Source organism: Centropristis striata, chromosome 1 (genome assembly GCF_030273125.1).
Source record: "Centropristis striata isolate RG_2023a ecotype Rhode Island chromosome 1, C.striata_1.0, whole genome shotgun sequence".
In the NCBI taxonomy this organism is placed as follows: Eukaryota; Metazoa; Chordata; class Actinopteri; order Perciformes; family Serranidae; genus Centropristis; species Centropristis striata.
In genome coordinates this window covers 27329568-27345990 of record NC_081517.1, presented here as the reverse complement: position 1 = coordinate 27345990, position 16423 = coordinate 27329568, and the positions used below count along the sequence as shown (strand labels likewise).

Sequence of the window (16423 nt, the reverse complement as noted above, 5' to 3'; positions counted from 1 at the left end):
AAAAACCTCTGTGCCCTCTTTTTACTTTCTCACCCTCATTTCTGCATCTTCTTCATCTCTTGTCCAGCCAGGACAAGAGACACTTCCTCCTCTTTCTCCTAAACACATTAATGCAATCCTTTCTCTGCCTAAACTACTCATCAACACACATCCAAAACTTCCCCCGCCTCATGCTCTCGCCCAAAGACACTTTAACCCCTGTGTCTCCTCTGCTGTCTTTTGCCTCCCCCTCTCTCACCCGTTTCATCCCAGGAAAAGCTCATCCTTTCCTTTCAACGCCGCCTTCCCCTCTCTCTCTCACAGCACATTTGCCTCCCACCCTTTTCCGCCTGTTCTCAGCTGTGCCAAAGGAAATCATCCATGAAAAATGTTTTGACCCTCCATAATTGCCGCTTCCCGCATGTTTCCCATCTCCTTGACGCCGGAGCCACGTGCTTGCTAAACTGATGTCAGAGAGAGATGGACTCAGACACACATACACTGACAACAAGCCATCCACCCACTTTTACATTTTGTGCAAATGCATAAGGGACACATATACATAGCAACAGATATGTCAGACACAGGCAGACACAAACACACTCCCCCATTATATATATATATTGAGGGAGTGGACACAATAATATGAACACCCCCTCAGCCCTGCAGTAAAGGGTCTCGGCACTGTCTCACTGAGAGGTTTAGATTCAACTCTGATCATTTGTGATTTTGAGTAATTTTTATATTTATTTTATTTTATTATTTTCAAATATTTTAGACACTGCCTGTATCTTTGTAAACACACATGGACACTAGAGGACTGCAACCCTACCCAAGCCCTGCAGAACCCGGGCCTGATCTCAGGCTAGGGTCAGGTCGAGCTTTTTTTGATTCTCAAGCAAGTATAAACCATTAATGGACACATTACTGCATGTATTGACACAATTACAAGAACAGATACAACAACTCAAAATTGAGCATTGGCATTAGGGATGGGAATAATTAATCAATGACCGACTGATGGACGTTAAGAGTTTGGTCATTCAGTAGAGTTTTATCGACCTGATGTTGGCATTTAATCAAGAGATAAAACACAACATAGTCTTCACTGAACAACAACATCTACCGGCATGACATTGTGAGTTGATTTTTACAAAAGCCATAAAACCTCTTTCCCACCAGGGAGCGATTTGACTTAAGGAGTGAGGGAAAGGGGAAACAGAAGAAGTACTCGAGTAGCGAAATGCATTATCTCATCTTACTTTGTAATGGTGGGAACGGCAGTTATTTTCAGTGTACTGAATCACTGAAATCCATTATTGAAAAAGAAAAAGTACAAAAGATGTGTTCTCCTAATCATTCAGTGCTTAACCAGAGCTATGACTGTTTCAGTACTCACTGAGCCGAGTGCTCAGTTCTGCTCGCTAAGTGAACTGAGAACGGTCACAGTGAATAGGCCAATGAGCTGAGAATTAAACTGGATAAAGCTACAGTTTGCAAACTGAAAGTTGCAATAACAATTACAAAACACACAGAAATACAAGTATTAATTTGAGCAAAACTGGCTTACTGTACCAAACCTTGCTAACATAAATGTTTAATTTTATCCAAAACGTATTTAAATACGAAACACATTTAAATATGCAAGATTACTGTGAAAACTAACCTCATGCCTCTTCGGGGGCTAAACATAAATCATTGAACTCCTTGAAGTTATCTTTACAATATCACCTCACTTGAGTTCAATTTACGATCGCCAGGAAGTCTATTTTCCTCCTTTCAAAATAAAAGTATCTTTCAAAACCTAAGGCCTAAGACTTTTTGCACAGTACTGTATATATATATCTTTTATTTTGCCCGAGTTTACATGTTTTTATACATACTAGAGTATGCATAAAAACATAGCGATTAATCAATAAATGGATCATTAACATTATAGATGCTGGAGTTGGCAGGTTTCTTCCAAACGCCCATCCTTAATTGGCATACAGACATGCCCAATGAAAATTATTTTTAGACATCCTATGAAATGATAGATTACATCTGTCTGTATTTTGAACTATTTCAAACCGACCTGGTTAAATGTTCTGCCATATCAGGCTGAAATCCGGATTCTTTTTCTTTGAAAGAGATGTTTTACAAACTTTTCTTTTTGTTAAATCGGCAGTCCACTATACATATGGATGTTTTGGGCTCTGCCTTCCTCAGCATGTGAGTATGTTTATGGTATCAGTGATCAATTTCAAAGTATCAGTGAGTATATTGACCTAAAAAAAAATCTGCTTTATTGTATGAATTGAATAAATAATTAGTTGTTACTGCTTTGATCGGTGATTGAAGCATGGTCAGTACAATGGTACCAGACACTAGTACTTGCTTTGTTCTTGCGGGTGCTCTGATTATTAAATGCATTCTTTACAGAAAATCCATGTATGCAGTGGACTGCTGCTAATGAATCAATAAAAAGGAAAATATAAGAGGGACATTTGCACAACCCCGCTTTAAAAAAAGTTGGGACGTTTTCTAAAACGTAAATAAAAAAATGATGCAGTGATTTACTAAACCTTTGTGATATTCAACTAAAAACTTTACAAAGAAAGTAGATTTTATGTTTGAACTGATAACTTTTGTAAATATACACTGAATTCTGAATGTAATACATTCTGTTTTTATTAATATTTTACACAGCATCCGAAGTTTCTTTGGAATTGGAACTGTAAGAGCTAACCTTATATGTGAATTAAATTGACTTTTTCTACCGGCTATATTTCAAGAGACTTAATATAAAGTCAGCAATGGAGCCAGCTCTTTCCATTGATTAACTCATACAGTTAAGAGATATAGGAGAACATAGTAATCATACAAGCACATGCACACACACTTGCAGATAAAATGAGGCGTGTCTCTGAATACATGTAGATCAATACAATTAACAACAAGCACTCCTTCATACCAATTCACTATCTCTATTATATCCATAGACACATGTCCTCACAGACATATACAGACCCTCACATGCTGCTAACAACAGGCCGACCTAATACTTACAGACACTTTCATTTGGGATGAATGTCAGCTCTAATCCGATCTTAAGCTACAACAAATGACTTCCACTCCCCTTCCTCTGCTTGCCTTCTCTCTTTTCATCTCTCCATCTATCTGTCCATCCACCAACTCTCCTCTACTGTCCTCATTGCTTGCTATCTAGCATCCTTTTCTATCTCTCTTTCCATCTGCTGCTCCTGACTCCATGCCTCCTTGTAAGTCCCTTATCTCGCCCTAATAATCGCCTTCTCCTCTTTCCAATCTCATAATAAGGATTCTCTCCCGCCCACAGTGTTTGTCTCTCCATCCATCCCTCCTCTCCACTTCCTCTTCCTCCATCTTTGCTCTGTTCTCTTCTCTTCCTCCGCTCCCCTCCCCCTAGTTTGTTTTCGCAATGTTTCCGACGTTATGGAAGAGAAAACAGTAATTTCATTGGCATTTCCCCACATAAACATGCACCTACAGTATCTCTCCTCATTCTCCCATCGCCGTTGCCATGCCCAAGTTCATTTTAGGTTTTCATTGCTATGGCAAGCAGGCTGTTGGAATTAGATTTGGGTTATGTTGCCAACCGTGACTGAGTCCTTTCCTCTGTAAAGCTATAACTGAACCCTGGCAGCTTTTATTGGGGAGCCAAAGGGAAGATGACAGGTGTGCACCAGGGACCTGTTAAAGGCATACCTTGACATTTAGAGATGTAGTGTGGTATTTTCCTTTGCCCGACACATGGGGAGAGAAGTACACATATTCATTTTTCACTAGCTCCTAAATAGTCTTGTTGTCATTGTAACTATGCCTTATTAAAACCAATGGACATGGGGGCTAATGAGATAGTTCCACACAGTAGCTTCAAAGAGGCTCTATTCTGCCTCTTAGATTGTTTTTTAAGAACAAAATCAAGACATTTCCCCAAATCTTTGGATTTATGAAACTAATGCACAGGTAGTTTTTTATTCCTAGAACAATATGATCTGTGTGGTGTGTACACTATTAATATTTCAATAAAGACTAAAGCTTTATCTAAAAGGCTTATATACGACTAAAATGTCAGTAATCTTTAAACAAGGGTCTTATTCTCAACAGTAAAAGCTAGTGTGTGATTTACTCTTATCTGGCGTCCTCTTGCTCGGTCACTTTCTCCTTTTTCTCTTCTTGTTTTCCTCCGTACAATACTCTTCTGTGTCTTTACCACTGCAGTTTCTGTAGAGGCTGCTGAGCCAGGGCCCATTGCAGAAACCCCAAAAATATATGTTAGTATGAACCTAATGATAAGCATTTGAGATTCAGTAAATGTGGACTCTGGCAAAAAAAAAAAGTAAATCAGGGCAAGTATCGTTTCATTCTGCGGCTTTCGAAATAAACCATCATTTTATATGAATTATTTTACTCATCACACTGAAACACATCATTTTAGTCTGTGCTTTAATTGAAAATACAGTTAGATTTACAGAAATAATCAAGACATGAGGAGATTTGTTTTAAAATTGTATCTTACCAGTAGGATTATTGTGCTTAAACGTTACTTCAAGACAAGCGATGCTTTGAACAGGATTTATTTCCATCAGGGAGGTTGAGTGATTTCATACTGCATGCTCTGTTTGGTGACATTAATCCCATCTGGGGAGCATATGTATACACCAAAATTCAAAACACCGGATTAGCACCTGCTATCACTCCCATGTCAACCTCCTCAATTATACAGTACAATGTTCATACCTTTAATCCACAGGGCTAGATAAGTGTGGATTGGACCTTTTCCTGATCGCCAAAACAATGTCAGTTCATTCCCATCAATCAGACGTGAATTAATTGACTAAATGTCTCACCACGGATATATTTAAACACCAAAGGCCCTTAGGGACTGAAAATTAATAATACAGGAGATCTTGTGGAGTTTGAATATCTCACTGAGTGAAGACCTCCAGGCTATTAGGGATGACACCCTCCATCTTTAAGGTTACCTCAGTCTGTTACCTGCATATCTATCTCCAGGCTATTGCTAATAGATGTACTGCTTTTAGCTGCACAGATATTTAAAGGCAACGTGAGCATACCTCTGCTCAGCTCTATCACGTAGAAAGAGTGTGTGTGTGTGTGTGTGTGTGTGTGTGTGTGTGTGTGTGTGTGTGTGTGTGTGTGTGTGTGTGTGTGTGTTGTTTATACAGATCGAGATGTGCCCCGTCAGCCAATGTGAAATCATTAGTTATACTAATTGGTTCCGAGCTGTTGGGGTATCTGAATCCCTCATTCCTCTCTTCTCCTTTTTTCTTTCCTTCATCTTATCTCCCTCTCTTTATGTCCCACTTCCACTTCCATCCACTTCTGATGTGACATTTTCTCAACCGTCATCTTTTCATCTGACTCCCTCTCATTCCCCTCTTTTACTCTCTTTTTCCTATCATTTCCCTCTGTCTTTTTGCACTCATAGCTATTTTCCACACACTTTTTCACTTCCCCTCTACTCATTTCTAAAATGAAGAACATGAATAATGGGGATACAGATGTCTGCTGAGATTATCGCCCAGCCTCGGGGTGCGTGAGTGTGTGTGAGCAAGAGAGAGAGAGAGAGAGGGAAAGCAAGAGAGCAGTACTTCCTTGAACATTGAAGATTGCAGAGTAAATAAATAAGCAGGCATCGTAGTCAATAGAGACCAAGATTGTGTAATGATTCTCGTTTGAAACTCAGCTTGTATCAATCTGAAGATGAGAGGAGTGGACTGAAGGAATGCAGGGAAAGTTAGGGTCAGGAGGGATGGAGGCCGGTGGGAGGGTAGAAGTGGGGAAAAGGAGGAGAGATGATGGGCAGTGGGAGGAAAAGAGAAGTGTTGGTCTTTGAAGAACCAGAAAATCACTTCTGTCTGTCAGGGTCACTGTCTATGTCTCTCTTTCTGTATCTCTCTCTTCCTTTAGTTGTCCATGTTTTATTGGATAGTTGGTATATTCTTGTTGAAGGATATCTTAATGTCAGAAAGTAATTTTAGCTCGCTCTCTTTTCTCTCTGGAACAGATACTGTATCTGCCTCTGCTTCTTGCATATTCATTCTCTTCTGAATGCCTCTCATCTTCCCATGACCGGATTAACCCAACAGAGGGTTACAAAATGAGCTGTGGGCCAGCCCCCATGGACCCTTTACTCCCACTCTTTGTGTATTGTGTATCTAACTAGTTCTGCCGATTTGGCCAGGTCTCTCTTGTAAAAGAGATAATGTGTCTCGAGAGAATTCCTGGATAAATAAAGGTAAAATTAAAAACAAAAAAAGTTGCCTTTGTGTGCCTACCAAGCTCAGTGCACACAGGAGTCCACACATGCCAAGCTTTATTATGTTTTGCCTAGACTCCGACACCACAGCACTTCACTGGAATATTACCAAGCCTCAGGTTTGCAGTCTTTCCGTTTGTTGTAATGTGATGGAACACGATTTATTTGAGACTGTGGACCAGTAAAATAATACCAAAAGTAGTTATTCACAGGTATTAAAACTGCTTTTTGATATAGAGCCCTTTTGTATAGGCCCAAAACTCAGGCAACACATGTAATCGCACTTATTCCCAAATGTATTTACATGTCAGATTATCACAAAGTAAACCAGTACTGAGCTTTCTTATTTGTTTGTTTGTGCACTGCAGGTGTTTTTCTTGTGATAGTTTAAGATAAACTTGACTGGGCACATGATCTGTTACATCCATATCAACAAGAAAATCCCTTCAGCCCAAATTGATTGAAACCCCTCCAAGCGAAGGTCTAGTTGTATTGGAAATCATTTAAAAAAAAATGTTAAAAAAATAAATAAAAAAAACCTCTTTGCAAGTTTTATTTTTCCCTTTTCTGTATTTTAAAAAGTTGCACTCATACATTAAAGTCCAAACACTGCACAGACTAAAGAGATAAACTCAAAGTGTCTTGTATCAAGTTTTTTTTATCTCCATACTTATTTTAACTTTATACTAATAAGCTGCTTGATTTTATCTTGAAGATGATGTCTTCTTCTGTAGCCTCTGATTTCTTGGAAAATATCTGAAAATATTGAATCCGCTTTTACAAACATTTGACAAACAAAAACAGCAGATTTTTTTTACTTGTTTTGAGGAAAACAGAATAATAAAATATGACATTGCAGCAAATTAGCTGTTTTGAAAGTTGTCTTTGTTTGCAGTGTGTATTTTTTCTTGCTGCATGCTTTCCCTTGTGTCTGTCTTTCCTCATCTCTTTGTCTTCCCCTCACTCCTCTCCCACTGATTCCCTTGCTTTTCTCTTCACCTATCTTGCCCTCTGCCTCGTTCACTCCCACTCTGCCTCTTCATCAAAAGAGACTCGTTCTAAATAGAAATTCCCTCTCTGTCTCCGTAGATCTTTCTTGATGACAACCCCAGTCGTCCACAGAGTATAGTCATCCCCTACGGCAATGTGCTCTCTCGTTCTCTATATCCACAACCCCAGATTCTTTTCATTTTTTTTCTGAAGATATAACTTTTTCCCCTTCTGTTTTTCTGTGTGATATTTTAGACAGCAACACAATCCATGTGAGCTCAGTCCCCTACAGCAGTAACATCAACTTCTGTGTATCCACTTTTTATGTTCTATATATCATTTTTTGTCTTTTTCTTTGCTTTTTTGTTCCCAATCCATTTCTCTCAAATCAAAGTTTCCTTAATCATTCCTCTTTTATGTCCACAGATCTTTCTAGACGCCAACACCATCAGGCTGGGCAGCATTCCCCTGGGCAGCGCTGTGGACCCCTTGGAGGGAGCGCCAGCAGGTACCACCTACACCAAACAGACTGTGTATGAGCTTTGTGCCTGTGCTAACGGCAAGCTCTACCTGTCCCCGGCTGAGAAAGGCTCTACCTGCCAAACCACCAGTAACTTTTGTCTCTGGAGCTGAAAGTGGGAAGTCGACAGACATCCGGGACATCTGGACTATTAGAGTTTGAAGCTAATGCTAGCCAACTGACTCAATCAACATGGATTATGGCCTGGTGGGAAGCTAATGCCAGCTATCAGACCGAATCAACATGGATTGTAGCATGGCGAGTTAAGTTCATGTCTGTTAACCATTTGAATTATATGGATTACAGCTTGGCAGGAAGCTAATGCTTGCTAACAGGCCAAATTAACATGGACTGTGGCTTGGTGTGATGCTAATGCCAGCTAAAGGACCGAATCAACACAGACTAGAGCTTGGTGAGAAGCTATCGCCAGCTCACCGACCAAATTAATATGGATTGGTCAGTTGCTAATGCTAGTCAAGAGGATGGAAGACTTGGTGGGAAGCAAAAGCCAAGGTTAGCTGGTGGGTGTGATGCTATGATGCGACTCGGATGGACAGTCTCACTCTGGGGCTCTCGTTGGCTGTCTTTGTCATTGTTGAATTGAAGCCATGAAGGTTTCTGAAAGTCACAAGGATTACATTTGAGGTTTTTTGAGAACAGCAAACTCTCTTACATTAAAAGTGAGTTGTGTGTTCACTGTATGACCAAAACGTCCTGGAATAATGCGCCTGCTTTCGCTAGGATAAACAGATATGATGATGGACTGCAAACACGCCAGCAGGAACATGGACAAGGACTCAGTTGGCTAACAGACATCAGTGTGGACCTTTGTTTAGCCCTGTGGGTAGCTAACAAATAAATCAGACAACGGTTTAGTCTAGTGGGAAGCTAAGGCTAGCTAACGGACCAATCTATACCAGAAAGGCCTTCCCCCTCCTCCCCCTCTAGTCTTTCAGCCCAAACGTTGATGTGTGACCCTTCTGCATTAATCTGCACCTGATAGTGAATATGCTCTCCGTCACCACTTTTCATAGGGTAACTAATGCAAATAATTGTGCTTCAACCTTGCATTCACCAGCTTTCCCACCCCCCATATATTTTGAATTTTTTAACATCTACTTTTATTATCTTCTATTTTTATTTTCTTCAGATGAAATCGTTTACATATTTACCTCTTCTTCTCTTATCCTGTTGTTTCTCCCCTCAACATCCTTGTAATCCTTTATCTCTCCATATTTTGCTGCTGCTCCTCTTTATCCGTCCTCCATGCTCTAGTTATTTTTGTTCTGTCTATGCACCTTTGTACATGCACTGGACTGGTAAAGAAAACATCATTCTGCCTATCCACTCTCTTCCAATGGTCTGGTTAAAAAACAGAAAACGTTGTTCTATCTGCTCTATTCCGCTGGACTGGTTAGAAAAAAAAACATTTTTATTTACCATCAGACGCAGGGTTTGTCCCCCTCACAGTCTTTCCCCCACTTCTTTTGGCTTCCATCCTCTGGAGTCACTCTATCTGGGCATATGAAATATGGAATAAGAAAAAGAAGAAAAAAAGTGAGTTAAGTCTTACGTTAAATTGAGGCTCAGGTAGGTGCTTTAGCAGACTGACCATTTCATGGTATGGCGCCAAACTTCCAGTCGGGCAACAGCCAGACTCATTCTGGTCCTGTAATGGAGCATTATATATCTTCATCCGGCGTTTCTTGTCTGTCAGACTTTTTTCACTCTTTTTGCATGACCTTTCTGCTCTTCTTGCCAAGTCTTCTCCTCCCTCTCAGTCATGTCAGTTTTCTCTGTCATTGAGAAATGTTTCTGCTCTGTGCTTGCACTTTTTTTCCTCCTCATTACCTATTTTATTTCCAGCATTTAAAGTTCTGAATCTTATCTTATTATCTAGTCTTCTGTCCCTTTCCCCATCACTTATCAGTTGATGTTATCTCTGCATCTTATTTGTTATTTCTTCACTCCTTATTGTCCTTTGGCCATCCAAAACTCAAATATCAGGAAATATGTCACATCACTCTCACACTATATCCCTTTTCAAAAGTTCTGCAGCCTAAGCAAGAAAAAGTCAAGATGGTCCAGAATATTATTTGGGGGGTTATTTTTGATATATTCAGTCAGTCTCAGATGGGGGGATCAGTGTGAATGGCCTCGAGCTGGCTAACCTAGCGCCCAACTTCTGCGATGGCTGGAAATCAGCATATTTGTGTTGCAGAAATCCCCCTGGAAGAAATTGTTGATGGATTTGGTTGTATGTGGATGATCTCAACTGGATTAAGGCCCTGAGGCGTACTTTCTTTTTTTTTCTAAAACAAAGTGATACACAGGTGCCTTTGCTGCTGTTGGTAAAAGCACATCACAGTCTGAACGTTCACACTACCCTCAGTGGACCATCTGCAAGTGTCTCTGGAAAAACTATATATTTATCAGTCTACCTATCTATCTATTTAGTTTTCTGTCTTTTTCCTCCCCTTCTCTCCTGGTTTTGTAGAACTCTCAGTATATCCAGCTGAAAAAAAGAACAATTCAATCCTGGTTTAAAGTTTAATTTTCTGATGTGTTCCCTTATGGTTTTATTCTTGATAATAAAAAAAGCACAAATTATGCCATGTATATAACAATACCAATAAAATACAAAATAAAATAATATTGTTTTTAAGAGAATCTCTGGAGTCTTCAGTGTTGTGAAATTTGTAATTATTGCTTTTATGTTTCTGTGTTCCTAAGAGAAATGAAACAGCTTCCCTGATCATTACAACCTAAATAACTTTTTTATAGGTTACCAAAAACTTTATTTCACATGATTTCATCTCATTTTATATTTTGTTGGCTTAAGAGATCCCAACAAAAGACAAAACATTATGATATATATGGATATAGATTTAGCTTTTACTGTAACAATTATTATTGTATTCACAAATCTGAACACCAATCCTCCATCTGTGATGTGTGGAATTTTTGAGAAAGCACTAATATTTGTCACTTGAAGCACATAGTAGTGTAGGAAATGTCCTTTGTTTGTTAAAGACTATTAGCCTTTTCAGCAATCACCTTGTCCTGTAAGCGGCTCAGGGCTGCTGTTCATATGAAATCTGTCTCCTTGAATTGTATGTATGATCCAAAACATTTTGAGGGAAAATGAAATTGCTGTCTAGATTGTGTTTAGCTTTTTTTTCCAATGGAAGAAGAATATTTTAATCAAGTGGCAACCTCTGGGGCTGTAAAATGAAGCCAAGACGGAAGTGGTGGAATGGCCACTTGAGGCTGGCTCCAAAAGCGAGTCAATCTCCATAAAGCTCCATGTTATAATGCCCAAGATGACTGCGGAATTAAACAGAATTCATGTTTACAGCCTGGTACAAAGAAGCTGCAACCTCCAGGTCTGAGCAGTGAGACAAACCAGGAAGTGCCTTAAGTGGCATTCTACTGAAAATACCAACAGGGGGCACTGACGATGGCTGCAGAAGCATTTGGGTCCATTCATTTCAATACAAACAGAGAAAAATCTTTACTTGATTTATCACCTCAGAAAACATTTTTAGGACACTATGGTCTCATTCGCTAGTAAAAATCTTCTTCAAGACAATTTGATGTGAACAGTGTAAATAATGGCCACATTTAGAAGAAAATAGAAGATAAAGAATCATTTGATTTGGGGCGTGGCTACCTTTGATTGACAGGCCAATAACAAGCGAGCCGTCATCAGAAGAGAAGCATCACTGTATCCAGAGCACTGTGTCAATAAAGTTTTTTAAAAAAGAAAATAAGGACGTTTATCGGTTTGGTCTCATAACTTTGACCCTTTCACACAGTATTTCCCCTAATGACAGTTTATTTGAACGTTTTGTTCATTAAAATGTCTTGTTCAGCGTTTGGTTGGACTAACAGACACAGAGTCGCTGTTCATTTTTCTTAGGTAAGTAACATACATTTTGTTTTGTTTTTTTTGCTATCCAAAATGAACATCCCAGTTAATGCTAACATGAATTAGCAGTGACTTTGCTCAGTCAGGTTGAGGTGTGGAGAGGCAGGTAGTCAGTGTCGTCAGATCCCTCTCGCTCCTCCACAGTTCAAATATGGTCTGCTCCCAAGTTTCCGAAAACAACATGGCGACAAGTGTAACGATAGACTCGATGCCTCAAACGGGCAGTCCACAAACCGGTCACTACGTCCATTATTTATACAGTCTATGTGTTCAAAAAGAGGGTTTGATCTCTATAGCTAATATACTGGTTAATGACAACTGTAAAGAGGGTACATTTTAATATAAGTCACCTGTGTTGGCTAGTAGACAGCAAGTGTCATGCTCTGCCAAGATGATGATGGCCACATTGAGCTACATTTTGTCTGTGCAGAACCTGAAAATGGTTGATATCACAGAGACAATGTCCATATTTAAGTTATATTTTTATATTGTATTTTTATTTCATCTATGATATTAATACCATATGGTTGGGGTGGATATTGGGCACACAACACACAGGACTTTGAAATCAAAGACAAGAGTTTGCATACAGAATCCAGCATGTGGTTAGGTTTCAGGCAACCAAAGCAGTTTTGTTAAAGTTAAGGAAAGATTGTTGATTGTGTTAAATATTGAAAAGTTAACGTCTTTTCTCTTGCCATGAGGCCGTATCTAACCATGGCCGCAATTATTCCCCAACTTGAACCAAATATTTTGGCTGTGAAAAATGCTGTTTGAGTTGATATTGTATTGAAGAGAAATATGGTAAAGAAAGCATGAAGTACACTGTCTGTGAACGTTTTACTGACATGTTCATTATCAACATTTCTCAATTTCAAGCACCAAACATTCTTTTTTTTATGGAATATGTTGCAGTTGCTGTACCAACATAGTAGTAAATAAATGACATTTTAGACTGGGTGAATAGAGGCAAATAAAGACAGTGACATTCCATCTGGTTCAAAATGATCAGTCACAAGTCACATCAACACTCATCTCTACCTCTACTTATTAACCTCTGCCTTTTCTTTACGTGTTCTCTTTAATTGCTTTCTAAACAGTACATACAGCTGACCTTATCACATTTATTCACAGCTCCATAAACACAAAGCTCCAACAACTATTGTACCAACAAGTAAGTATGTATAAAAACAAAAAAGCCAAAATGCAGGCATTGATTGCAATAACCTCATAACAGATTTCAAATGGCCAAAAATGGAAGAGATCAATCATCTTTGACATAGGTGGGTGAGTGTGCAACCATAAGTATCCATAAATATTTTAACAAGTAGTCTAAAGGAGTGTAAACATGATGAGTTTATACAAGGGTTATGCAACTCCCTTATACAGTGATATTGCCCTCTGTATAGGCCAGTTTTTGCCGATCAAAGTATTCTTAATAACGAGCGTGAACTCTGCTAATGGTTCTGTTGTTATTTTGGGCTGTAGCAGTCTTGACCTGATGGAAAAACAGTGATGATTCACCGCAGCATACAACCTCCTACCTTCACTCTCACTGTTTCTCTTTTCGCAAGTATTAAACTCCTTACACAGAACTTTATTTCTTTCCTTTTTTCTCCCTACCTTTTATTGTCGCTCTCGCTTTCAATGTCCTTTATTATCTCCTGGTGATAGTATTATTACATTTATGCAGTCAGTATAACAGTAATTTCATTTTCTTTAAGGAAAAGAGGTTTACAGAAGTATTAATCCATCTCCCTTTATCACCTTGTTTAGCATGTTTTGTCCTTCATTTAAGCTCTCACCCCTTATAATTCTTCTCTAATATGTATTGCTCTGTTTTTCACACGCACACACACACAAACACACACACACACACAAACACTAACACAAGTTTGTCTCCATCACTTTTTTGGGACATTACTTTGACTTGCACGACTCTAACCATAACACTAATTTGCTAGTCCTGAACCTTACCCCAACCCTAAAACAAGTCTGCAACCAAGAGAGCAATGATATACCTTTTGGGTACTTGCATTCTGTCCCCACAATGAAGGTGAGTCCCCAAGTTATGCCAGTGTAAACAGATGTGTGTCCCCACAGCATGAGTAATATAGGCACACACACACACACACACACACACACATACAGGAATAAACTCAAATACATAAGTGCATGCTTTCCTGTCTGGATGCGGTGCAAAGCACTCAGAGGCCAGCACTTTATTTTATTGTCGTTTCAAATGTGCCCATTGACCCAGAAGCCTGTTGACAGTAATGGGATAACTTTATAAAGTGAGCACTAGCTGTATTTTCCCCATTTACTGTAACACCCAGACCTCCTCTGTCCTCAGCACCCATCCCCACTTCATTTTACATCATATTATTTTAAGCATTCAAGCATTTTTTTTTTCAAAATTTGTACACTCTGCCAATTGTTGTCTTTTTATTCATTCCAGGTGGTGCCATTGGTATTTGTTTAACCACATTGCAATAACAATATGAGAGTCCTACCTAAAAAACAGAATACACTGATTGCCAATGACTCTCAACACGACATTTATGACCATTCTGTTTAATGTGAATTAATGTAAAATATTTCAACACTGATTTTTGGTTTCACATGGGACATGTACATCAGTCTCCTGGATCAATGTTCTGCATATGATTGACCCGTCCATTTATCATGACCTACTCCCTCTGCAGACTTTGTCGCTCTTTAGACTATCCCCTTTGCTGTTGTCATAATTACTATGGCCACTAGAGGTCACTGCCTTACATCAAACAGGAGTATGGTCCGTAATAAGCTGCTTGCACAGACAAACTATATTGTGTTCATCAAATTATCAAACAAAATATGCACAGTTAGCATCCTGAGTTAAGACAGTAATGATTATTCTGAGTCACAGAATGTACAATATATCACTGTCTGTTTGACTTTATATATATATATATATATATATTATGGCATGCCGTTCAGGAAATTAATCTTTGAATATATTGAATGAATTTCTGAATATATGGAATGAAACTTTGAATATATATAATGAATTCTTGAATATATGGAATGAAACTTTGAATATATTGAATGAATTCTTGAATATATGGAATGAACCTTGAATATATATAATGAATTCTTGAATATATGGAATGAACCTTGAATATATGGAATGAATTCTTGAATATATGGAATGAACCTTGAATATATGGAATGAACCTTGAATATATGGAATGAAGTCTTGAATATATGGAATGAACCTTGAATATATATAATGAATTCTTGAATATATGGAATGAACCTTGAATATATGGAATGAAACTTTGAATATATTGAATGAACCTTGAATATATGGAATGAACCTTGAATATATATAATGAAACTTGACTGACGTCATCAAGGCACTGCCATCTTGTATTTTGCTGCCGCAATAAGTGAGCATGAGTCAGTCTGGGAACCTTGTGGCAGCAACACTGACCAATGAGGACATTATCAACTTATTGTCAAGTGCTTGTATGGGCCACAATCCTCCCGATAGTACCCGTGCCAAATACAGTACTCCTGACGAAGAAGTTCGCTCCCTTTTTAATCTTTTTAATTAGTTAATCACTCATTAATATGACGGCGGACAGACGGGAAAATAAAAGTCCCGTCAAAATAAAAGTAGCGTGCTAACTTATTATCAAGCACAATAAAGAAAAGAAAAAAACACTTATCATCATGCACTAGTATAGGCTACTGTTCTCTTTCTACACCCAGGCATGGTTCACATTTATTTTAGTCAGTCAGTTTAGTCATACATAATTATTATTGATTATTAATTATAATCATAACTAATGCCATGGAAGCTATCGCTATGAAAGAGTTTGTTTACTTAACTTTTTTTTCAATATAAATGAAGTAGGACATCAAAAGATTCCCTTTGATTAGATAGGCTAAAGCACACTCAGAACATTGTCATATCATTTAATTACAGCAATAGGCGGCGGATGAGCCTGACGTTTGGGAGACTATCTGACCACGTTAAACAGAGCAACGGGTCGCCGGTGCTGCTGAACGCTTCTGAAGTACTTTTACGTTGTTTATCTCATCACCATGGCAACGCAGCAGCTGCATCATAATAAATCCCTGGAATATGGGGGAAGCTTGCTCGCGATCGCAGCTCCTTTGATGAGAAGGTGCACAGAGCACAAAGCTCAGAGCCGGACAATAACTGGACAATAACACCAGTTAACTCCGACCGGGGCAAAAGGTTTTGTTGAGCCGGAACATGAACACAGAGCCTGCTGAGTCTCCTGCGATCAACTGTTCATGTAATAACTGCGCCAGCCTGTGGCTAAACATCAGCACTGAAGCGATAACTTCACAAATTCACATTTTCAATTAATATTAACAGTAACACTAATGTTATGATTTGAAGCCGTGTCAGTTTTGACTGTGCGTGATGGGGACCTCTGCTTGTGACTTTATAGATGCTCTTTATTTAGGCAGGGAACGTAATTCAAGTGGAAATTTATTTTAATCAAGTGAAACTTTAAGAGCTGGTTCTTTGGGAGAACGTGATACATAATTAGGCTATTATTATTTTAGTGTGTGAATGCACATTGTGCTAGTGACAACGCGTTGCCATGGTGCTTAGATAAACAACGTAAAAGTACTTCAGAAGCGTCAGATAGGCTTCCCAAACGTCAGGCTCACCCGC

At 38.8% G+C, this 16423-nt stretch overlaps 1 protein-coding gene across 1 annotated transcript in view; it reads left to right on the top strand.

Annotated features, from left to right (window-relative positions):
• LOC131974643 (zeta-sarcoglycan) overlaps positions 1 to 10463 on the top strand; it is a 390877-nt gene extending 380414 nt beyond the window's left edge. Inside the window, exon 8 of the mRNA XM_059337047.1 lies at positions 7700 to 10463. Within this exon, the coding sequence (XP_059193030.1) occupies positions 7700 to 7906 (207 nt within the window). The 3' untranslated portion in view covers positions 7907 to 10463. The remainder of the gene's footprint in view (positions 1 to 7699) is intronic.
• The last annotated feature ends 5960 nt before the right edge of the window (positions 10464 to 16423 follow it).